This window comes from Dicentrarchus labrax, unplaced genomic scaffold (genome assembly GCF_905237075.1).
Source record: "Dicentrarchus labrax unplaced genomic scaffold, dlabrax2021, whole genome shotgun sequence".
NCBI classification, from domain to species: domain Eukaryota; kingdom Metazoa; phylum Chordata; class Actinopteri; family Moronidae; genus Dicentrarchus; species Dicentrarchus labrax.
In genome coordinates, this window is record NW_026136722.1 from 4,895,987 (window position 1) to 4,920,230 (window position 24,244).

The following is a 24,244-nucleotide window of genomic DNA, read 5'->3' on the forward strand; positions in this document are numbered from 1 at the left end:
TAACCTCTTAGGCTAAAATGCAGATAATTAAAGATCAAAAATAATCTTGTGTAATCATACAATTACATTTCCTGTAACACAGGTCACAGCGTTCAAAGGAAAATGGTAACAATCAGAAAATAACAATAAGACAAATATTTATTGTGTTCAGCTTTGGTTCATCCAATGCTCATCAGCTTGTCAAGTAGACCATTTTCATTTCTTGACCTCCTGAAAGGAAGAAAATTAAATATAAAATAAAATACATTAAACAGTTCTGCAGTGATGAGATAAAAGTGCCAATACAACAATGTAAAAGTACAAGTAAAGATCCAGCATTAAAAATCCTACTTAAGGAATAGAACAGTACAGTATTATCAGCAAAAAGTAAACGTACATGTGACTCATGACTCATATTATTATATTATTACACTGTGAGTTGATACTGATACATCAAGGTGTAATTGGCTTATTATTGTTGTAGCAGCTCAAAGTGGAACTGCTTTATATACAGGTAGAAAATATGAGGGGTCATAAGATGGTTAATGGTCTAATCTTTGCTTTGGGGGAATTTTGACCCCTTTGAGCCTCAAATAGTTATTTTTTTTAATGAAACCTGAGAAGTTTAGAGGGGAAATCTGTCTTTGGTGGAACAGCTAACAACTCAAAGAAGATAACAGAAGTACAGGATAACTATAAGCCAAAAATACTGTAAGATTTACTGTTATATATAATATTATATAACATTTGGAAGTTCTTGAAAAATAACAAGCAATGAATAATAAATGTCACTACGGTTAATATCACTTCTGCTGATGTCATGGTCAGTAGTTCTTAGTCTGAGAGGAACATGGTTATTTATGGAAGCCCTGAAAGAAAAGTTTAAATATTTTTTCCACCTTTTTTCACAGATTAAGAAAATATTTTAAACTTAAAAAAATTATCTTAAAATAAGATTTTTTTCACCTTAATGTCACTTCCCTTTCAGGGCTTTCGTAGTTTTTTGACTGAATCAGTTCCAGAAGATCAATTTTATAAACCTGTTTCAGCTTTTCTCAGTAAACCTTTTACAAGCATCAGTTATGCCGTGGCTGTCTTAACATGTCCAAAAAGGAGGTTTGAAAGACATAATGAAGGTTGCCGCACCCTGATGAAGAAAGGCTGCAGAGTCTTGCACCCTTGCCTCAGTGCTTATAACCCTCCTTATTCTGTTTTGTCAATGCATCTGGGGCATTAAAGGCAACCTGGAGCCGGCTACACCAGTTCTGTTGTGGATATTCAAGCTTTGTTTCCTATCAGCTCACCCATGTCTTCCATACCCCTATAACACCTGTCAATATGTCATGTGCTCATATGTACATACCCCAAAGTGTTTCCAGCCTCTGATCTCATTATAGAAAGCGTCTCCAGGACAGGAAGTGTTCACCACCTGTCGGTGCCCCTGCAGAGTGAAGTTGGCCACCAGTCGCCCGCCACTGACAGCGCAGGTTGCCAGCTTATCTCTCACCAGCCCCATGGAATGCTGGGAGGGCAGAGTCGCCATGTAGTCTCCGATGAAGGAAACACCGTAGCCTATGGAGTTGTGTCCAAGGGTGTGGGCTCCTCGGGTGTGCCAGCCTCGACCCTCGTAGATGTACCCGTCAGAGCCTGCGACAAAGCTTTGGCAGCACAGAGAATCCAAGATACTGTAAGTTTGGTGCAAAATGTCATATGTGTAAAAGAGCTAACTGCTGACTGCTCTTACCTGTATCCTATGTCGTCCCAACCTCTGTCCTCCTGGTGGAAGCGCTGCATGGAGCGCATGTCTGCAGAGCACTGCTGGAAGGTCAGACAGGGCTTGCTCGGTGTGTGAGTGTGGTGGATGTACAGGAAGGAGAGAGGAAGAGAAAGGTTGGTTGGGTTTCCTCTGTACGGCTCTGCACCCCACATACAGCGGGGTATGATGGGTGGGCACTCTGAAACAGATTAACAATGAAGCAACAGAGCTGGTTAGTGTATGTCAGTGGAATTAAGCAGCAATCAATTATTCTCAATTTGAAAGACAATCATTTCAGAATTCTTTCACTTCCTCTGAGGTTTGATCTTGTGCTCACCGATGTACTTCTGGACAAACTCTCTCATTCCCTCTTTCACCATAGGCCTCAGTTGCCTCACCCTCATCAATCGACGGCCCACCAACTTCCGCATCAGCTCTTGTGATTTCAACACCTGTCTGATCAGCACTGGACGGCTAACCAGCCCTCTGAAGTTCTCCCTGCGGCGCCGGCTGATGAGGCGTGGAGCGACGTCCAGTCCTTCCCTGTCCAGCTGGTGGCAGTAGTACTCTGTCAGCAGACTGCTGAGCTTGAGAGGATGTCTGGATTTGGCTTCCATCCCTAGAACAATGCCGTCCATGCCTCCGTTGACCTGAGCAGTGGTGACCAGAGAGGGGCTGTCCAAGAGGGTGAAGACTTGAGGAGAGGTTACACTGTCCCAGCAGCCGTCAGGTCCCAGAACCGGGGTGAGAGGAGAGCTGTGCCTGAAAGAAAGAGCCAGGTCTTTGGCCAAAGTGAGCTGATGCAGGCCCTGATAACCCCCCTCAGTCTTGGAGAGGAGACCAGCCTCGATGCCCAAGAGGACAGGCATGAGGGCAACAGTGGTGCCATCAGAAGTCAGCACCACACCTTCCTCCTTCGCATCTTCAGTCACCCTGTGATGCACAGTCTTTCTAATGTAAACTGAGAGGGCAGCATCTATTTCAGGACCACCAGAGTTGGCATCACCAAGGAAGTGCTGAATGAATGCATCATTAAGGCCAGCTGCTCTGCGGAGCCTCTTCAACACAGCCACCGGATCTGACCCAGGGTCCCCGTCTTCCACCTGCTTCACCGCCTTGATGAAGTCATCCATGTGACAGGAGAAGGAAGCTGGAGACAAGCACAGAAAACACATAATTGTCTCTTCAGTCCTACACAACCTTACCTTTCAACTCAGTTTGTATCCCAAAACAACTCCCACCATCATGGTACTTACGACGTCACACAAACTGAACTTATAAAGTGTTTTGATCGTATTTACTAGTGTGTTTGCAACCGTTACTTGTTCAAATAAACCCCAGAAGCATCAGAAATGTTTAATAACTTCAGGAAAATGTACATGAAGTTTTAAAGTCGTGGTTCAGTCTTTATAGTTTGTCTTATTTTGTAGTTCATGTGTATTTCCTGTTTGAGTTTGTACCTACCTCTCCCTCTCCTTTCAGATCCCTTCACTTCCTGCCTTTATGTGTTTCCGGCCTGTTGTAATTTTTTAGCCCCGCCCTAATCACCCGCACCTGTCCCTGATTACCCCCACACCAGTGTAGTATATAGTTCCTGTTCTCCCTCCTGTGCCAGTTTGTCTTTGTCTGTATAGTGACCCAGCATTCTCATGTTGTTTGCCTTTTTAAAGTGGTTTTAAAGTAAATGATTATCAAAATAGTTGCCAATTAATTTTCTGTCAATTAATTGACAAATTGTACATTTTCATATGTTTTATCTGCCAAATGTGTAAAGTAACCAGTAACTAAAGTCAAATAAATGTAGGGAATTAAAAAATATAATATTTCCGTAATGTAATATCCCTCTAGAATGTAGTATTAGATTAAAGTACAGTAATTGAATGTATGCAGTTGGATTTCACCACTGTGCAAATAAAAAATGGTTCCAGTGAAGTCTTATTCGGTTGTCTTTCAGTATGAGATACAGTAAAACAGTACTCCTGTCTCAGTGTATACTCTGGATAATATAATGATAATAACAATAATAATAATAGTAATAATAATAATAATAATAATAATAATAATAATGTTCTATTATAGTGAAGCTTCACATAATTTCAGTATGTTAAAAAAAAGAGGTCTGAAATATGATTTTTCAGATTGTGCAGAATTCCTTAAATGTGTTTTAAGCACTTTATTACTGAATACTCTAATTAACCTCTACAGTTGCATGTGTTGAGTCCTTAATTCAGGTATTTGTACAGGTGTGACAATGGATGTAACGCATTAAAAGTACAGTGGGCCCACAGAGGGTAAATATGGGCCCAGATTTTACTGCTACACCATTAGATCCACACAGGCTGACGTTATAGCGGCAGAAGATTTATAAGCCTATATGAGCTCATACATAAACGAAAAGTAAACATTTTAGCTATTGTTTATGCTCAACACAATAAAAAGTGTTCATTGAAAGAGTGAAAGTTGCCAAGTAGATACACAATTATAAAGAATCTCAACTGAAAAAAGTCAATACAGTTTCTTCCACTCCAAATAATATTGACCTGTATACGTGTATCGCCATCACATCCCAAACACCTCACAAAACTGGTGATAATATAAACAAATGTCATTACCTTCTGCAAACGTGCTGACCAAGACCACCACAAGAGCCACAAGGGTGTGTTTCCAGCAGCCTTTATCCATCCTGAGGCGTGAATACCGTCAGCTCCAGGCTTCTAGTGTCTGTCACCTCATTGCCTCTCTAATTTATAGACGTTCACATGCAAAGTAAGTGGGTGGTTATGTAACATTTGTGGACATAAGGTAGATACGCCTGCGTTAAATCTGTTGGTGTGGCCCACGAAGCAATGTGGGAAACTGGCACCTGTGATGTGGGCAGCGTAGAGTCGTTTGTCCTTAGCGCTCAAGGTCTTACCGTACACAACACACACACACTGTCGATTTGACTGAGCTGGGCATTCTCAAGAAATTCTCAAGTTCTGTAATAAATCTCAGTCATCTTGTTGGTGTCGTTAATGTGGCTGGTGCTTGTGAAACAAACCTTCTGGGAATAATATCAGTAGCTAACTCTTCTTCACTGTACAAACCACTGGCAGTCCTCTCTGAAGCAATAAGCACAATCATTAATGTTCAGAAAACACAAAAAGACAAGCTGCAAAACTGAGGAAGTCCCACAGCCATGAATCATGTGTGTGCTCTGTGGCAGAAATACATCTGTACACGGATTTATTCATAACTAATTTTAGTTTTTGCTTTATATGTGCATGCTGACACTGACAAAAATGCAGCTCTGTGCTACAGTACGTGCATTAACTATTGAGAACAATAGTCACAGATCAGTTTTTACAGCAGCCACATAATGACAAGAACAGGAAGTGGATATAGTCTATGTGTGAACTGGAAAATACATTGCAAGAGGTCTGGGGTGTGAACAAAGGTCAAAGATATAAATCTGTGATTACGGTAATCGGTAATAATAATAACACCCTGCAGAGAAAAGGTGAGTTCATGAGACTAAAATGAAATCATACAAAATAAACATTTATACAGTTATTGAGGGTGGGGCACACTTGACCAAGTAGGACATTACAGTAGAAACTAAAGTTGAATAGAGCTGACATTTTGACTCGTCACACACAGGTGTAATTAATAACATTAGTAACTGTTACCTAATTTTATGACAAGTCACAATAAAAATAGTCTGTACATTTGATTCATTTGGAAAAAATCATACAAAATAAAGATGCTGAAGGTCTACTTCCAATAGATATTGTGGGTTTTGTTTTCTGCAAAGTTTGACAGAAACTCATGAGACATGCAGTTGATGTTCTCCACTAGTTTCTCCCAACATATAACTTTTTCACAGCAGCCATTGTGATATAAAATAGTAGGGTAAACACAGGTGTTACCAGTGATACTAATTAAGGTTCTGTTCCATTTAGTGCACAATACCAGCAACCTGACTCTGTTTGACCTGAATTGTCGAGGGGGCATGAAGTTTTTCAGCTGCCAAAAGTTTGGGGAACTGCCAAACTGTTACATGTTGGCATTATTTGTTGGTGAATGTGCAGTGCACTTGTTTGTGCACATTATTCATTATTATTATTTATTTTAAGGTGATTTTTATTTATTTTATTTTATTTTATTTTGCCAGGGACAAGGGATAGGAATGACCCAGTCGGCTGATTAACATTTCTTTTTTCTGCTGATCAATGGGAACTACAACAATTTAAACAGACAAAATAAATAAATAGAAATATAATAAAATAGATCAAATGTGGGTGTGGAGACTACTGTGGGTCATTAGAGGAACATGGATGGAGCTTGAATACAAAACAAATCATATCACAGCAGTAGAAAATTCCCGGTTTTCTTTATTCAACAAACTTAGAAAGACTGTACATGTAGAAAACTGTATATGCTGTATATATTGTCTATATTTTATAAATCTTGTCCATATGTATCAGAGTTTTAATTTTGTTTAATTTTGTAATTTTGTCAATTCAGTTCAGTTTCTGTTAGTTTCCAGAGTCTGTTGATGTTTAGTTTAAGTTTTGCTTTTATCAATTTCAGTATTATTTTTAGTTCTTATTACAATATGGGGGGTATTTGTCAAGGGCAAGACTGAAGTTCAGGTATTACAATACAAACACATCAGTCATGTAGACGTCCCGGTCTCAGTAAACATATGTACCAATGCCCCCTAATGCATGTTGGGTTAATAGATTGGGCCAAAGCCTAAAACTAAAGACATTATACTGTATATTCTTATTTTTAATTTAGCTAGTTTTGTGAATACACAATATCCAATCATTTCTAAAGTATATTGTTTTAGTTTTTAGTTTAGTTTTAGTTAACTATAACCAGTGTTGGGCAGTAAGGCATTACTACTAATTAAATTACTTTCCCCAGCAACTAGTAGTGTAACTAATTACTAACAAATGTCAGTAATAACATACAGTTACATCCCCCAACAAATAATTAGATGCAACCTTATTTTTATTGTCACCCCCCTACTGATTTGAAACAACAAATCCAACCCCATTCTTGGATTCACTTACAAAAGTAATATAACTGTAGTGTAACTAATCACTGTGGGCAGTATTACTTTTTAAAAGAGTAATGAGTAATAAATTACATTTTATGAGTGACTAGACCAACACTGACTACAATGAGCTCGGTGTGTATCCGCTGCACACTCCGGTACAGCAGGTGGCGCTGTGCGGTCTAAACACGAGTTCTCGCGAGAAATCAAAACACAAACGAGAAAGAAGAATAAGAAAAAGGAAGAGGACAGTAGCTGCTTTATCTCCAACAAGGTTCGTTTATCTACAGACAGACAGCTCGCTTATAGGAATCATAGACCACATGTTATAAACATTGTGTTTGTGTTTTTATAATGTTTGTGTTTCCACTGCCGGAGGGGCTCGCGTGCAGTTGTCTTCACAGGAAGTGCCAGTTAGCATCTGTGGCTAACAGCTAGCAGCTAACAGCTAGCAGCTAACTGGAGATCAGCTGTGTGTCTGAGAGGCTCAAACTGAGTGTAGTTTGTATTTGTTGTGTTATATTCAGTTACACACATTATGTCCCGTTAATTGAATGTATGGAGAACTGTCGAGAAGGAGTGGGCTGCCCTTTATTTATTCTGAATGACTCCCTTATGAATGGAAGTGAATATAATAATTATAATTGTTGCTCAAACTATTAGTCAGTGAACTGATTAGTAGATTAATTAGAGTGGAAAATTAATTGACACTTATATTCTTCTATGTTGAAGCTTTGTTTGACAATCAATAAGGTGATGCTACTTGGGGTTCTGGGAGATTGAGCTGGGGATTTATTTACTATTTTAAACCATTAATCTCAAACAGCACTGTGTGGCTGCAGCTCTCTGGTAGTTTAGACAGCCTGCAAAAAGACTTTATAATCTTAGAATTACAGGCCTGATTTCTGTATGTACATAATATAAACAATCATATTGTATCATATTTTTGACATTTAATGCGATTTCAATATGATTCACGATGAGTGGGAATAATAATTTTTGCATCAAAATGTAATTTTCATTGAAAAAAAATCATGATGGTTTGACGCACAAGATTTAAAGGCCAGAGCGTCTCTGCAGCACTACATTACTTCATTATAATGCTGTTTTCTTACACATTTTACCTTTATCAAAAGATTGCAGCTTCTGTGATTTGGCTATTGCACATGGCCATATTGTGATTTTAATAATACTTCCATTAATTGTGCAGCCCTGAATGTGACGCCTGGAGCCAGAGGCTTAAGTCACCACTGACTGGTGTTATTTGTATTCTGAAGCTAAAGGAATAGTTGGGGTTTCCTTGAATTGGGGTTGTACGTACATGAATTTGCACATATTTGTGTCAGTACATGTATATGTGCAGACATGTGTGCTATAGATCAGGTTTTAATTTCCATCAATAAATGCTCAACAGCAGAAAAACTCTTGTTTAAAAACTAACTCTACATGCTTCCAGTTCTCTCCTGCTAGCTAACAACACTAACCAATTAGTAATTGAGTAGATACTAACCTGCGCTGTGGACTATCATCACTCTCCAACAGAAAATGGACACGCGGTTCACTCGAGGGAAATCCAACATCTTGGAGCGACCCCTGACCCGACCCAAGACTGAAGTCAGCGTGAGCGCTTTTGCCCTCCTGTTCTCAGAGATGGTCCAGTACTGTCAGAGCCGCGTGTACTCCGTGTCTGAGCTGCAGACACGCCTCGCAGACATGGGCCAGAGTGTGGGAGCCAGCATGCTGGACGTGCTGGTGCTGAGAGAGAAGAACGGGAAGAGGGAGACCAAAGTGCTGAACATGCTGCTCTTCATCAAGGTAAGATACCACAGATGGAGTTCAGTGTTGAGTAACCTTTTACTTTTTAACTCTAGCAGTTTTCTTTCCTTAGGTTAACGTCTGGAAGTCTCTGTTTGGGAAGGAGGCTGACAAACTGGAGCAGGCCAACGACGATGACAAGACTTATTACATCATAGAAAAGGAGCCACTCATCAATGCATACATCTCTGTGCCCAAGGAGAACAGCAGCTTAAACTGCGCCGCCTTCACCGCGGGCATCGTGGAGGCCATCCTCACACACAGCGGCTTCCCTGCCAAGGTCACTGCCCACTGGCACAAAGGCACCACACTAATGATAAAGTTTAACGAGTCAGTCATAGCCAGGGACAAGGCTTTGGATGGCAGATAAGGAAGACTGGTGAGAGTGCGAGGTTATGTTATTCAGTACAGGTTGAAGATAACTCATCCAGGTCCAGGCTGTAGTGTTTGTTCCTGACTGAATTTCCTTGTAGGGTGACTTTATGGATGGATGACTGCACCACACTGAGCCACGCCTAGAGAGGAAAAACGTGCAGCTAGTTGGTTTAATCTTTAATGTTTTTGTGGATCATCTCACTCCTGTTGCACCTCATCAAGTGACACAAAATTGTTCACTTTTGATTTGCAGTTTCACATTTTTAATTTAAAGATCATTCTTTAAAGATTAACATATTGAATAAAACGTTCTCCACATTATTTTGTTGTTTTCATCAGTAATTATCTGATTTTTAAGCCCAACAGGTCAACATATTTAATTAAATAACTTTAAAGATAATGTCACTGTGGGCCCTTGTGATGGCCCTTTACACAATTTTTTCCCTTTTTTTTTTAGACTAAACAATTTATTTAAAAAAAATAAGTAATTGTGAGGTGCAGGTTTCAACCTTTAGGGGAGCAGTGAAGAGGCAGAAAACAGGCAATGGGTCATTGGACTCATGCGCTGTAAGCATTCGGTTACCACGGTGATCTGGTTTTTATAATGTTAATAAAAATTTGTGTCATAGTATCTCAATGCAAAATATTTGATTTTTACAGAGAAAGGTCCAGACTCATGCGATTATTTCTCAAAGTTTCATTCCAGTTCAACTCCAGCTGCATGTTTCATCTCTGTAAAATAGATTCAGGGCCATATTTACCACTGAAGACACTGAGGTTATATGCTCACTATTTTTATTTTCATTTCTACTATTATTTTATTGTGTGTGTTTGTGTTTGTGTGCCTGTGGAGTATATTATGTTCTATGATTAAAAACGTAACTTACATTTTTTGTTTCATAAGCTGACACAAATACTTTTTGACTCAGATTTTGACAAATTTGGTTCTTTTTAAGCCAGGAACATTATAAATAAATAAAGGCTTCAGCGTCTGTCCGTCCCCAGACTTTTCTTCTTGGCTGCATGAAGAAGGCTTCAAGGAAACTTACAGAAATTATATTGACTCAATAAATTAAATATTAAAAAATCCAAATGAATAATGAAATAAAGAACTTTTTGGTTTCTTGTAAAAAAAAAAAAAAAAAAAAGGATGTGAGGGTGGCGGCTTCCTGTGATGCATTAACATGTAACTGCAATGTTTCCGGTTTGATTCCAGCTGGGGGTTTTTGTTGCATGACATCCTCTCATGTCCTGTCTGTAAAAAACAGTAATACTTCAATATTTTGGGAAATACGCTTATTTTCCAATTTTGCCACGCGTTAGATGAGAATACAACTCTCATGTCTGTACAGTAATTATTAAGCTACAGCCAGCAGCCAGTTAGCTTAGCTTAGCATAAAGACTGGAAACAGAGGGAAACCATTAGCCTGGCTCTATACGAAGGTAACAAAATCCACCTCCAGCAGCTTGTTTGTTTATCTGTACAAAAGCTGAATTCTGGTGACTGGTTTTACTGGGAGTTATGGTCCAGTTTGCTCCCGCCTCCAGTCTTTATGCTAAGCTAAGTCAAGTGGCTGCTGGCTGTAAATTCATATTTTGTTCAGACATGAGCGTCAGCCTCCTCGTCTAAGACTTCCTCTGCAGTCGGATTAGCAACTGAATACGCGAGAATGACGACAGACGCATTTTGAATATATATCTATAAGGAGAAGTTCTTAAAATAGCTAAAGCCGATGGATTCAGACATTTCATTTCACCTCTTTTGCTCTCCTCATAGACTGTTTACCTGCATGAAACCAAAGCCGGCTCAAATGTGATTGGTCAATACTACTCGGACTTCGAACAGAAAAAAGAATCTTTTCAATGGCAAACTTTGATATCTGGTTATTAAGATTTGCAACAAAGCAAGGATACTTCCCAAAATGTTGAACTATTCCTTTACTAGAGGGGCGTTGGGGGACACATGCCCCCAGTTTATCTAAAATCCTGGCTACGGCCCTGCTCATAATGTGTTTATTGTGCTGGTTATTATTGATGACAATGTTTATTTGTCTGTAAATATTAAACTGTAAAACAAAATAAAATAAATTTGCGAAATGACCCATGAGTCTGACTCATTACCATAACAACGGTGTCCAGGCACAGTCTAACACTGGCTGCAGATTTGACAGGATGAAGATGAAGGGCGCTTCACGGTACAGCTCATGCTCGTGAGTCACGTGATGGAGTCACATGCTTTCCAGGAAGCTGGGATGTGTTTACCTATGTGTCATCATCCATACACTGCGACACCGAGCATCCCTTATGTGTGATGAAGTAATCCAACATGAAGCCAGTCACCGCTCGCTCTCTGTGCCGATAATGTCTCCCATCTGCCCCCGCGTGATCGTGTGAGCTTCTCCATGGCATCTTCAAGTTACACCTGCATCCAAGACAGCGCCACAGGTTTGTCTGTTCACCATTCATTCCTGTGTGTGTCTCTGGCTCCATGGCGACAGTGGACCTGTGTGTGTGTCTGTGTGTGTTTATTTCTCTACATGTATACATGCATACAGCTGTTTGTTTTTATGAGGCGACGTTGATGTGATTTACATCGGGTGTGACTAAAGGAAGTGCTCAGTACTGATCATCAATGTTAGACTGGCCTGCTGCATCCTATTTTTACTTGTTAAGCAGGTCCCAGTTGAACCGGTTATCCTCAGGCTCATGACAATGAATGATTCCCATGTACAGGTGAATCAGAGCTTAAAGGGGCACTATATTGATTTAACTTCAGTTTGTCTTCAGATTGGCAGGGTTGGGAGGGTTACTTTAAAAATGTAATCCCATACAGTCGACCTGTTTAAACAGTCAGTAACCTAGTCCAAGTATCACAATATTAGAGTAGTGTAACTTGATTACTTTGGGAGTAGCTCAATAACAAGTTTGTAAATAAAGACAAGATAAAATAAATAATGTGTATATGTATGTGTAATAAGACGACAGAAACCTCCGAAAAATAAAGTGGAAACCAAGATTTTTAGCAAAATTAAAAATGTGTCCTCTGCTGATTGTATTTTTTTTTTTTTTTAAAGAAAACTGGTATAATTGTAATCCTGCTAATAATCCTATTTTTTACTAAATGTATTCTGATTACAATTTATTTCATTAACTGCAATGAATTACAGTTTTTCGTGTATCCTGACATAACTCATTTACATCTAAGCTGTTACTCCACAAGCCTGCAGATCGGGCTTGAAAACGTTAAATATTTTGCAACACAAGCATGTAGGAGGCAGATTATTTTCTCTGAACTGTTTGGTCTATAAAACATCTCAAAACAGTAAAAAACTGCCCACCCTAGAGCCCAGGGTGACGTCATCATGTTTTCTTTTGTCTGGCCAACAGTCCAAAACGCCCACAGATAATCTACTGTAATGTAAGATGAGGAGAAGTTGGAAATGTTTGACATTTTTACTTAAAAAATGACTTAAAATGATTAATCATTTATCAAAATAGCTGCAGATTAATTTTCTCCCAACCAAAAAATGTGTTCAATCAGTTGTTGTTGGGTTCAAATCTGACCTGGGCCCTTTGCTGCATGTCGTCCCCTCTTTCCTCCCTGCCTTTCCTGTCACTATAAACATTTCTTTCTTTCTTTGTATTTTCCAGAGAAGGACAAGCTCCTCTCCTCCGTGGCCAGCTATGGGTCCCGGGATCTTCTCAGGGCTGGCAGCCCCCGTCCCACCACTCTGGTGGGCTCCGAGCCCAACCAAAAGCAGGAGGAAGAGGAGGAGGAGGAGGCTCTGAGGAGGAAGCTCAAGTACTTTTTCATGAGCCCTTGTGACAAGTATCACGCCAAGGGCCGCAAGCCTTTTAAACTGGGCCTGCAGCTGCTCAAAATCATCATTGTGACTGTGCAGGTGGTTAAAGCTTCATACTATTTGACGCAAAGTACAAAATTACTTAAAGACATGATGGATGCTGGTGTCTGAGAACAGTCTGTTTGTTTTTAATACCTTTATTTTTGTTTTAGTGGAACACAAATGCACAGAAGGACTGAACAGACTTTAGAGTTTACAGTATAGCTCAAGTGTTCATAGTCGTTAGCTTTGTGCTAAGGGTTACTTTCCTATTAGTCCCAGGAATAAAGAGAGGCATACAAAGATAACACCAACAAGGCATCAAGTAAGGATCACCTCCAATCCATCTAGTCCTCAAAGGGAATTAAAATGATTCGCAAATACACACAGACCACTGAGCAAATAAATCACAGAAAGAAATTAGGAAAGAATTATAAATGTGATATTACTGAGAGACCACATTCATAAAGTTATAAAGTATCTAGTGTTTCCTTTCTTTCTATGTAATATCCATATATTCCTATGTAATGCAAAATGTATCAGTACAAAGTCTTAGAGAAAAGGTCAATTTCTCCATATCATACATTTCCTGTATAATTGCCGTCCATTTGCCTTTTCTTGGTGATTCCAGCCATTGTTTAGTTAATGCTTATTTTGCTAGCTGCAAATTATACTTTAAGGGGGTACTTGTCCTGAGCGTTACATCCTAGCCTATTTTTATTTTTATTCTGTGCTAATTAAGTCATAACTTCTTATTCTGCAATTTTCTGTTGAAGCTCATTTGTTGCCTCTGCCTCTGCCTCTGCCTCTGCCTCTCAGTTGGTGCTGTTTGGACTGAGCAACCAGATGGTGGTGACATTTAAAGAGGAAAACACAGCTGCATTCAAACACCTTTTCCTGAAGGGTTATCAGGACAACGCTCCTCAGGCCGTCCACACTCAGAAGGAACTGTACAGCCACATCTACTTCGCCATAGAGCAGGTAGCCCAATAACAACTACAGGAGATGCTTAAAGGGTTGGTTCACCCAAATTACAGAAAAACATATTTTATTGTTATTGGTATAATAAGCCTCAAAACACAAAGTACAGCCGAGGCTAGATGTGTCATTCTGTTAAAGCAGCAACATGAACTTTCTGGCGGCCCCTGTGGACAAAAGCCGTAGTGTTTCTACCGCCTCATTTCATTGATTTCAAGGGGAATCTGACTCAGTGGCAGGTATGAAGAATAAGTATATAATCTTCTCACTGATGGTTTTGTTTGTTTATGTAAGTCATAGAAATGCATCAGTATTCAATTTAGACTGTTTCATAACCAATTAAAACTCGAACTTGAAGTGGGTTGCAATTTGTTTGAATGTAATTTTGCAATGCTGAGAGCACCACAAAATAAATTAATCTCCATCGTACTGGTGTGAGATAAAAAGTTTTGCAGGGCTAGATATTACTAGGGGTGAGGAACAAAGACATGTTTTCATTTTGTGATTTGGGTGAACTGACTCTTTCAAACGGTAGCATTTGGTCCTGATAAGAGTTTCGGTCTCACGTGGTTTACATGTTAATGGTTTTTTCACCTTGCAGAGAAGATGTGACACTGTTGTTCGGTATTTTCAGTATGCCTCCACTTCTCCACTTTCAGTACATGGCTCTACCTCAGATCTCACTGGGGCGGTATGCGTATGTGTTGGGCGTCGGTGTAAACGGAAGTGCGCTCTCCCTCTGCCAGAGGTACTACAGGAAGGGCACCATCGACCCCGTCAACGACACCTTTGACATTGATCCCCATATTGTTGCTGGTAGGATGACCTTTTATCTTTTAGATTTTTTTCTTGCATTTAGTAAATTAGTGCCTGGCTAATCAACATTATTCATTTAGTGCCAGTGTTTTCTTGGCCCTTAAGGAAATGACTGTGTCAGTGAGTCATTGTGTTGCTGCTCCACATACTCCACATAATGTCAAGAGGTGCCCTGCAACTGTGCCCTACTTACAAAGGCTGGAAATAGTTCCTATCACCAAAAAACACAACACTAAAGCTTTTTTTTCCATACACTTTAGTAGCAGCACACTATATCTCTGCCTTGGGAAATTAATTATTTGCATACACCTGCTGATTTGGCAGAGAAGACTTTTGGCAATGCACGACAAATGTAAAAAAAAAAATATACAAATAAAGATCTCCAAGGGGACAAGTCTGCATTAAGATGCTTTGAGGAAGCGTAGTTGAAGTCTACACTTCACGTGATGTGGAAAAAGATGCTTTTGTATGGTTTTAAACTTCCCCATGTGATTTTCTTGGTTCCTCTAAGGCTATTTTCTGATTTATTTTCAGATTGCATTGGACTGAATCCACCGACTTACAGTTCTGCTCCAGGAAACAGTGACTACAAGAATTTCACTCTCGAGTTTCATAAGTCAGATGATATTGTGTTTTGTTTTTTTTTAACATTAGAAATTTTAAAAAAGTGTTCTTTTTCTATTCACATTGAATTATCTGTGTCTCCAGGCTCATCAATGTAACAGTTGACTTCCAGCTGAAGGCGATCAACATTCAGACCATTATAAACAATGAAATCCCTGACTGCTACACCTTTGCTATCACTGTGAGCTGTCTCTTCTATTATTCCTATTTAAATGAATCTGCTGCATCACAGTGCAGTACAGATAGAAATCTGTCCTCAATTCAGCCACACTTAATCACAACTGCGAATTTGCAGTTTTTCCAAGTTGTATGTTAAAATGAGCAAAACATTCAGATAAGAGTTGAGATAAACTGACGGAGTTGTGTCAACATTTCCATACCCAGAGATTGTATATTTACTCTGGTTCCTTTTACTATCAGATCGTCATGGATAACAAGGCGCACAGTGGCAAAGTTAAGATCAATTTGCAAAACCAGGCCTCCATAAAAGAGTGTAAAGACCCCAATGTGTCTGGACATGGTGAGTAACTGGTGGCGGATGAGCTGCAATAGACAGATACTCATTCATCTGACTCTTAATATCAACTGTTATATCTGTCATTTTCTGCCTGCCTTTGATCCCTCTCACCTGGCTCCTCTTGTGTCAGCGGAGAGCTATGCACGGGAGTTCTTGGATGTGCTGGTGGCGATCGTCTGTCTGCTGTCCCTGGTGCTGTGTGGGCGCTCTATCCTCAGAGGCATCCTACTGCAGCACGTAAGACAGCAGACCAAACATTTCTGTATTTATGTTGTGAAAATGCTGTTTTACTTGGTGACAGTACTCTCCTTTCTGAATTCAGTCAGACTATGCATAGTATATTCTGTTGGTTTAAATACACAGAAATGAAGGTGCTATGTGGCGTTATAGTGATATATGATCATGTTCCATCTCTCTAAACAGGAGTATGTGCAGTTTTTCAAACACAAACTCGGCCGCGGTGTGAGTTGGGGAGACCGAATGGAGTTCATCAACGGTTGGTATATTCTGCTCATTGTCAGCGACATGTTCACCATCATTGGCAGCTTCATCAAAATTGGGATTGAGTCAAAGGTAAAAAGACACTTGGAAAAAGTATCATCTCCAGCTAAAGTGTAAACAGCTTTGCCGTACAGTTCTCAGTTTGTGGTAATTGATGACGTCACTGCTGTGATGCAGAATTTGTCATCCTATGACATGTGCGGGATCCTGCTGGGAACCTCTACACTGCTGGTGTGGGTGGGAGTCATCCGCTACCTCAGCTTCTTTCAGAAATACAATGTAAGGACACATGCGCACACACACAACACACACACACACACACACACACACACAAATAAATATCATGTAAAGGTCATGTCTTCCTCTTTGTCTTGTGTGTCTGGATCCCTACTCTTCAATAAATATATTTAGCTCATTCCCTTCCTCTTTCTTTATCTCACAGATCTTGATTGTGACTCTAAGAGCTGCTTTTCCGAACGTCATCCGCTTCTGCTGCTGTGCAGCTGCCATTTATATGGGATATTGCTTCTGTGGCTGGATTGTGCTCGGGCCCTATCATACTAAGGTACTGTATGCACACACTGCAGTGTCTCTAACCAGGAATGAGCTGGCATGAGTCATTCAGACCACAAGTACATGTCAGAACAGCCTAATTATCATAAAATGCCCTCCAGCATATTATCTTTGTAGCTATGTATAATTGATGAAAAAAGAAAATTAACATCTATTAAATATGAATCATGACAACACTGTGTGGATATATTGTTTTTGCTTGCAATGTTGGTGTACTGTGTTCTGGTAGAAAGAGGGCAATCTTACAAATAGCAGCTTCAAAATATTTCAAATATGCAAAAATTAAACAAATACACACCACTATAAAATTTTTGTAAAGGTTCAATTTCATAAAGAACCATGCAGTTTAAAGCCTTGCAGCAAATTAAAGGGGTACTGTGGCTTTGTGTTATTCCATTTCCAGAAAGTTGGGTGACTCAGAAAAGACATTTAATGTGTCTCTTGTGAGTCAAAATGAGTCAAAATTAAAGCAGCAGAGGCCTAGAAATCCTGACTTTTAGTCTCTAGTAGAGACCATGTTAAAATTTTCTTATAACATCACCAGTGTTATTTTCTAAATCTTAGAAACAGCAACAAAGACATTATACATCTGTTTTTTACAGGCTGAGTGGTTGTGAACTGAACTTAACTTGTAAAATCGATGGGAGCGCCCCTTTGAAAGGAATAGTTGAACATTTTGAGAAATACTTTTATTTGCTTTCTTTTTGGACGAGGTTGGCTAGCTGTTTCCTCATTTCTAGTCTTAAAGTAAGCTTACCCAACCGGCTAGACTTCATATGGTAGCAACTCTGGGTAGTCGATTACCATAGTTGTCTAAATGACTGGTGAGTCAGTCTCTGCTACTGCCAACCTGGCCCTTTATTATAACAGAGAGTTACACTTAACTGGGGCAGTTAGAGCTTGTACACAAAACCAACAAACAGGAGATCTAGCCTCCTCTCCAGCTATCAACTCTATTGGCACTGTGGGCCACATGAGGAACAACCAAAAACAGAAGTAGAAGTCTTATATGTATATATAACCTTGCACTAGAGGTGCATCTTAATTCTACCTGGAACCAATAAGGGTATTTCCCAAAATGTCAAACTGTTCTTCTAGCTTGTGGAAAAATGTTCTCACCTCAGTGTCATTGCCTCATTTAAATGCTGCATTAATATCTTGTGCCTTGATTTCACTAATGTGTGTTTTGTTGTTATTTTTATGCACTCCGTGTATACAGTTTCGCTCCCTGTCCACGGTCTCAGAGTGCCTGTTCTCTCTGATCAATGGAGACGACATGTTTGTAACGTTTGCTGAGATGGAGAAAAGTGGCACACTGGTGTGGATCTTCAGCCAGGTGTACCTTTACACCTTTATCTCCCTCTTCATCTACATGGTTCTGTCCCTCTTCATCGCACTCATCACCGGAGCCTACGACTCCATTATGGTATGGTTTCATCAGTTACTTTTTTCCAATCCTTAGCTTTATAATAAATATCAGCTGTACTAATGACTTCCATACATACAGAATCAGCATGTTAGCATTGTCATTGTAAGCATGTTAGAATGCTGATGTTAGCATTTAGCTCAAAGCTCCACTTTGCTTTGCCGCTTGCATGGCAGTAGACTCTAAGTCTGGTTAAAAAGTAAACAGTGCTTTTGTTCTGAACATTAGAAAGACAAGAATGACAACCTATGGAAAAATAGCTTTAGGTGAAGCATTGGAGAGTTTAAAAAAAAGCCTCCAAGTGCCATTAGGAGCAGTGCAAGGGTCCTTTTAGAATATCAAAAGATGATTTAATTTACAAAAATGAAGTCAAGTCCAATTACAATATATTAGATTTAGAAAAGCAGTGCCAGGACAAAGGCAGGCTATTCATGCATGTAGTTTCATTTTGTCAAACTCAAATCCACACAATGGCCAAGGGCTTTGACTTCGACATTTTATGTGACATGTAGCGCTCGTCATCAAATTCTGTCTTTTGTAATTTCCCTCCAAGAGCATGTATGGTCACACACAAACTCAATACAGAAACATGACTGTGATTCGGCGGTGAGATGAGCATGTCGAATATTTTCAGCTTTACATTGTCTTCCCACAGGCCCAAACACAGGAGCAGTTACGTGTCACTGATCTGCACGCCTTCATTGCACAGTGCATGGATACGCCCAGCTCTGGCAAGTTCCGTGGGCCTGAAGGGACGTCATGCTCCTTCCTCTGCTGCTGTGACTGAGGAGGAAGAGGAAGAGGAGGTGGAAGAGGGGGAGGAAGAAGAGGATGCACACAGGGAGTAAGCTGTGTCAGTGTGTGAGTGTGTCTCTGTGTGAAAGGGTAAGGGAGTCTTGATTTTTTTTTCTCTCTTTAAAGCACGATATTTCCACTCCAGTGAAAGCCGGCTGCAATTGCACTCCTTTTTCCAGATACCCAGCAGGGGCGATAAATGCCTCGAGAGTGAACAGACTGACCTTGGACCACGTTGTCCTCTGTAGCCTGTGTTTGAATTTTGCATTTAAATTTGTGCTGGAACGGTAGAATGCACTCCACAGTCACAAGCCCAATTACCTGCTTCGGCTTTTGTACTGTATGAATAATTTATTGTCTCTTTCTGAAATGTCAGTTTGTTAGGGCTTTGATGACAAGACGCATAATGCCAGGAAACATATTCGTTGTTGTAGACTGGACACCGGGTCCACTATGTATAATAGATTCAAATTTTCACTTGAATGATCCTCTATGTACAGGGTTTTATTATCATTTTATCGTCCACGCGGCTACCTAGGTGATTTTGTGCCTCTTGATTATGTAAATATGTATGAATCATCATATCAGGTAGAAAAGACACAGGAGACAGCTAGGCAAGCTTAAAAAAAAAAGATCATTACCTACTGTATGTATACATTAGCTTTTCAGTCAAGGCTGTTTCTCCACTCCTGTTTTCATTCTCCACTCCTCCCCTTGGTTCATGTTCTCCTCTGAGAGAGATGATGGCTCCATGAGGAAGGACGAGGCCTGCAGCCAACCAATTAGTCATCAATATGCATGAACTGTTTCTGCCGTAAAGACCCAGGTGACTGCGCAGGCTAATGCACTGCGAGGCAGAGCCTTTTTACTTTTGATTTAAAGTGCTCCCTGCAAGGCTGCAAAAAAGGTTTGACAAAGAAACATTGCAATAATTAAATCTTGACGAAACAGACAGAATTTTTGCAATGTTGCATGGGTGTAAAAAAAAAAAAGCAGTCTTGGTGATTTTTAAACATCCTGATCAAAAGAGAAGATAGGATCGAACTCATCTGCTTGGACATGCACAGGCAGCTGAGTATCAAGCTGCAATAGCAGTGGACAAATTTGGCCAAGAGGTGAAATATGAAGTAAGAAAAGCAGAGGGCCCACAACAGAACTCTGAGGTACTCCTTATTTCACACCAGAAAATGTTGTTGTAGTATTGTTATAAGAAATACACTGTGTTCTGTCAGATAGGTCAGACTTTAACCACAGGAGAGCCAAGCCAGAGATGGAGGATCATTTAAAACTTGAGTGACCAGCCCTGAAAGCAGATTGAAAAAGTTCAAAAACATTAACTATTTTGGCCGAGACACAACTCTTTCTTTTATTTTTGAAAAGCATGGAAGGTAGATAATTACTCAGAATATGTGTGTAACTCAACGACAAGAAGAAAAGGTCCAGTTTTTTTTTACTTTTGGGTTTCAATCTCCTGCTGGCTCGCTTAAGAGAACCTCTTTGACTTTCTTGTTTTGGTAAAAGAGGTGCAACTGAATCCAGGAGACTAGAGAGGGCTTTTTTTAAGTCACTGGTACAATTTTAACAATACCTGTCGCTGCAGTGAAAAGGGCCGGGACCACAAGCAATCACTAAAGTTGAAGGACCAGTGTGGCCTGTGGTAAATACATCAGCAACAACAACAACAACAAAGGACAAGCTAGCGTTTCCAAAGATGTTGGGAATATCAAAATTAATTTTTCAATTCCAGGAAACAGGAAAACGTGGGTAAATAGCTGTTATCTATAGCTATCTCACCAGCTAGCCTTAACTAGCTGTCCCTGCAGTTTGGTTTTTATCACTTTGTTTGTAGTTTTTGTGGATTTTCCATCCTGTTTTTTTTCCTCACAGAAAATTACGCATTTCTAGGATGTAATCATTTTTATGGTAAGATGTCAAAAAGTCAGATGCCGGTCTTAAGTCAATTTTGATTAAACATGTAGTTACTGTGTTTTGGCTTTGTACTGTAAGGTAGTATGTAGGCAGCTTAGAGAGTTGTGTCTGTATTTTATATAACGTGTCAGACTCAGACACTGTCAGTGCACTGACATTGAAACCATGTTTCAAAGGGAAATGGCTCTTTTTTTTTTTTTTTTTATCTGTGAACAAGCTAGGGGATCTCTACAAACCAGCACTTCTTAAATTACTCTTTGTAAAGAAAAATTTACATTTGGAATATCACTATTGCTATAGAAACTTACTGAAGTGGTAATGTCATTCCATTATGCTGCGTGGAGGCATTTGAAGGTCACTGTTTAATGGAAGAGAATGTTCACTGCACAAAATATGTATCAAGATTAAAGGGTACTTTTTTTTATTGCTCACTGACATGCTAACTTAAATTAATCAATATTGTTTACGGTCACAACCACATGTGTTTTCTTTAATGAATGTTTTTTTACACTTACTGATTTGCACTTAATGAAGACTTACTGTATGTACAGTTTCAATTTATTTAAATGTGTCACATGGGAGCCATATAGCACAATGGAGCAAAGCACTGTGTATGTAATGCATCTGTTAGTGTTCTCCTGACACTTATGGGAAGGTTATTTAATACCACTTTGATTTAATGGTAACAGTGTTATTGCTCTTTACATTTGTTTCCTTATATTTTGCATGCTGTCTTAATTATTTTACCTCATTCTGAGAAGAAGCAAGTAATGGCTAAAATGGAGTTTCTCAGTGTCTGTATAGGAGGAACTTTACAGGTTTTTAACCTCATTTGTATTGAATCTTTTCTGTGAAGATGCCGCCTAAATGAAAGTAAATGTCTGCATAATAAACTGCAAAGACTCAAAGAAAGTGTGTCAATATTGTTGAGATAATTAGTGTTTTATATGTTTTCTGTCCCATGTTGGTCAAGTTTTCCTGATGCAGTGTTCAATAATCTGCAATATTATCAATACAATAGCAAGTCACAGTGTTATTGAGATAAGCATCGTATTCAGGGGGTGACCAAAGATATGTCATCTGGGCACAATGAATGTAAATGTACAGATTTGTGCCAATACATGTTGAGACATTTCATTGTCACACTCTGACCTGCTGGTGGCGCTAGAGGAAAGTCAAGGGATACCAAAGTCAGTAGGCTTCATCCTCTGAGGACCATCAATGTCTGTACAAAATGTCATAGCAATCCATCTAATAGTTGCAGAAATATTTCAGTCTGATTTATGCTAAATCATTCTATAATCATATAAGAATGAACCTAATAATACTTTTAATATGAAAATGAGAATTAAGAAATAACTGCAATTCCATAGTGTAGTGCCAGAAAGACTGAAAAACGTGGGATGTGGGAGTTACTGACTGTATATACATTTATAATGAGTTGTAATATATAGGGCCTGTCAAATTGTACTCTATACATAGGTATATATAAGATAGAAATATATTTTTAAAAATGAGATAAAACACAAAGCTATAATTGCATGAAGCTGAGACCTAAGTGTGTTGTGGCTGTCTGACACCACTAGAGGGAGAGAGCAGGCTCTTTCTGCAGCCACCAACCAACCAATACAATCCAGTAGCAATAAAGAAATAACGGGAGGCTGAAACATAGGTACTTTAAGGAAGAAATAAGTGGTTTGTTGCCTTCCTTAAAGGTAAAAAGTGCTGAGAGTAAAGTAAAGTACTTAATGTTCAAGTCTGCCATTATCACAAACTACATCTCAACACAAGGTAAATGGATGTAGAGTCAGCCAAAGAAAATGCACTGAAGATGCAAATGGACACAAAAATGAGAAAGCCTACGGGACAGGCAAAGATCAAGGCAGCTATGTGCACACTCACTCCTCTTAGTGCGGTGAAGTGGTATGGCTGTCCAATATCCTTAGTATCTGCATGCATTATTTACTCAAGGATGCTACCAGGCCTGAGACTAAGCACTTAGAATGAGACTGACAGGAACTGGCCAGCCTCCTCTGAACATTATCAGGTTTCAGGGTAAAGCTGATTAAACAGTCGGACAGAGAAAACATACAGTAGGTCAGACGCTTGCAGCCACGTTCACATGGGAACTCAGAGATGCATCCTTGATTAAATGATTTATTAAAGAGAATAAAAACCAGCATGAATCTGAATCCTGTGGTTCTTCGTGTGCATTTGCATTAAGCTCATCATCATAGCATACAATGCCTGGCCCACACACTGCAGAACGTAGATGATATATGATAACAATCCATTAAAGAGGTTCACTCAGGCTCTTCTTTGTTGTCCATGCAACGTTCTTCTTCACGTGTTGCCCGTCAGTGAGTGTGGTAGCATCTTGCATGTTAATGATATGCTGTGCTGGCATGTTGTGCTCTTCAGGGAGTCCATGCAGCAGCTGCGCCCGCCTGTGCTAACCTGTATCTGCCTGGTATTCACTGACACACACACCCATTTGTAAGGTAATAATATTAGTGTTATTAGAGTGTGACATGTTATGCAGGGTAATAACTCTTGTGCATTTGGAAGCCACCTGTGTTGAAAGGGGTTTAATTTGTGAATATCTCTATGAAAAGATGGCGACTGTGTCTGATGTGATGGGTGTGTCTCTCAGTGCCGGCTGCTTTCTTGTGTGGCTTGGCTGACTAGCACGAGATACAGACCTCTGTGCAATCTGACTGTACACGAAACATAACAAGAGCAAGCCTGTATCTGTTTAAACAACTAATGTGTTGTGTAAGAGTTTGTCAAAGGTAGCAGACCCCTGACTGGAGGCCAGGTTTTTTTGGGGCTTGACCGAGCGCCAGCCCTTTTGTGCTACGGCTGCCCCAGCTGGACCGTGGGCCGGGGGGAAAAAACAATGAGATAAATAACACGGGAACTGTGCAGCGGGGTACACAGCCCTGCCCCTTCCTGTCTCCGCTGCCGCACACTACTGCCTGTGTGAAAAAAAAAAACACCTTCCTCTCTTTGTTGCGCCGGGTTGACCATGCCAATACGTCCATCAGTATCAGGCCGGCAGGCATCGAACCCCCGCCGGAGTCCCCACCCTCTTCCTGGTCTCCTTCCATGTCTTTCATATGCTTGCACACACACCTGCATGCACACTGTTTAATCACATGTTCACACAATGATTTCCACACACAGCCACAGTATGTGGAAGCCATTTTCAGCAACATTCAGTCTGAGCAACTATTTGAATAAATGGATTAATGTTGCAAATATTTCTGTGGGT

General features: G+C 39.9%; 3 protein-coding genes across 3 annotated transcripts; 2 read left to right on the forward strand and 1 right to left on the reverse strand.

Annotated features, from left to right (window-relative positions):
* Nucleotides 1-120: 120 nt before the first annotated feature.
* Nucleotides 121-4,465, reverse strand: pglyrp6 (peptidoglycan recognition protein 6). The gene is made up of 5 exons (XM_051387311.1): nucleotides 4,348-4,465; nucleotides 2,073-2,885; nucleotides 1,724-1,934; nucleotides 1,343-1,637; nucleotides 121-210 (listed from the first exon to the last, which is right to left on the reverse strand). The coding sequence occupies exons 1-5, from the start codon at nucleotides 4,415-4,417 to the stop codon at nucleotides 196-198; spliced, it is 1,404 nt and encodes a 467-aa protein (XP_051243271.1). The 5' UTR covers nucleotides 4,418-4,465; the 3' UTR covers nucleotides 121-195.
* A 2,473-nt stretch (nucleotides 4,466-6,938) lies between these two features.
* trappc5 (trafficking protein particle complex subunit 5) lies at nucleotides 6,939-11,069 on the forward strand. Its single transcript, XM_051387337.1, has 3 exons — nucleotides 6,939-7,053; nucleotides 8,322-8,594; nucleotides 8,668-11,069. The coding sequence occupies exons 2-3, from the start codon at nucleotides 8,325-8,327 to the stop codon at nucleotides 8,962-8,964; spliced, it is 567 nt and encodes a 188-aa protein (XP_051243297.1). The 5' UTR covers nucleotides 6,939-7,053; nucleotides 8,322-8,324; the 3' UTR covers nucleotides 8,965-11,069.
* A 120-nt stretch (nucleotides 11,070-11,189) lies between these two features.
* On the forward strand, nucleotides 11,190-21,882 carry LOC127355959 (mucolipin-1). Its single transcript, XM_051387308.1, has 13 exons — nucleotides 11,190-11,414; nucleotides 12,621-12,871; nucleotides 13,631-13,792; nucleotides 14,449-14,605; nucleotides 15,140-15,221; nucleotides 15,314-15,410; nucleotides 15,650-15,749; nucleotides 15,877-15,983; nucleotides 16,170-16,319; nucleotides 16,425-16,526; nucleotides 16,690-16,812; nucleotides 18,040-18,246; nucleotides 18,902-21,882. The coding sequence occupies exons 1-13, from the start codon at nucleotides 11,372-11,374 to the stop codon at nucleotides 19,031-19,033; spliced, it is 1,713 nt and encodes a 570-aa protein (XP_051243268.1). The 5' UTR covers nucleotides 11,190-11,371; the 3' UTR covers nucleotides 19,034-21,882.
* Nucleotides 21,883-24,244: the final 2,362 nt, after the last annotated feature.

Bases quoted from the DNA above. Each gene is read 5' to 3' on its own strand.
- pglyrp6 (XM_051387311.1), bottom strand. From the start codon at position 4,417: ATGGATAAAGGCTGCTGGAAACACACCCTTGTGGCTCTTGTGGTGGTC. The intron at 2,886-4,347 runs GTAATGACATTT...GCTTGTCTCCAG, and splicing joins GGTCAGCACGTTTGCAGAAG to CTTCCTTCTCCTGTCACATG. The intron at 1,638-1,723 runs GTAAGAGCAGTC...GTGCTGCCAAAG, and splicing joins TGGGACGACATAGGATACAG to CTTTGTCGCAGGCTCTGACG.
- trappc5 (XM_051387337.1), top strand. From the start codon at position 8,325: ATGGACACGCGGTTCACTCGAGGGAAATCCAACATCTTGGAGCGACCC. The intron at 8,595-8,667 runs GTAAGATACCAC...TTCTTTCCTTAG, and splicing joins ACATGCTGCTCTTCATCAAG to GTTAACGTCTGGAAGTCTCT.
- LOC127355959 (XM_051387308.1), top strand. From the start codon at position 11,372: ATGGCATCTTCAAGTTACACCTGCATCCAAGACAGCGCCACAG. The intron at 13,793-14,448 runs GTAGCCCAATAA...CTCCACTTTCAG, and splicing joins TCTACTTCGCCATAGAGCAG to TACATGGCTCTACCTCAGAT. The intron at 15,222-15,313 runs GTCAGATGATAT...CTGTGTCTCCAG, and splicing joins TTCACTCTCGAGTTTCATAA to GCTCATCAATGTAACAGTTG.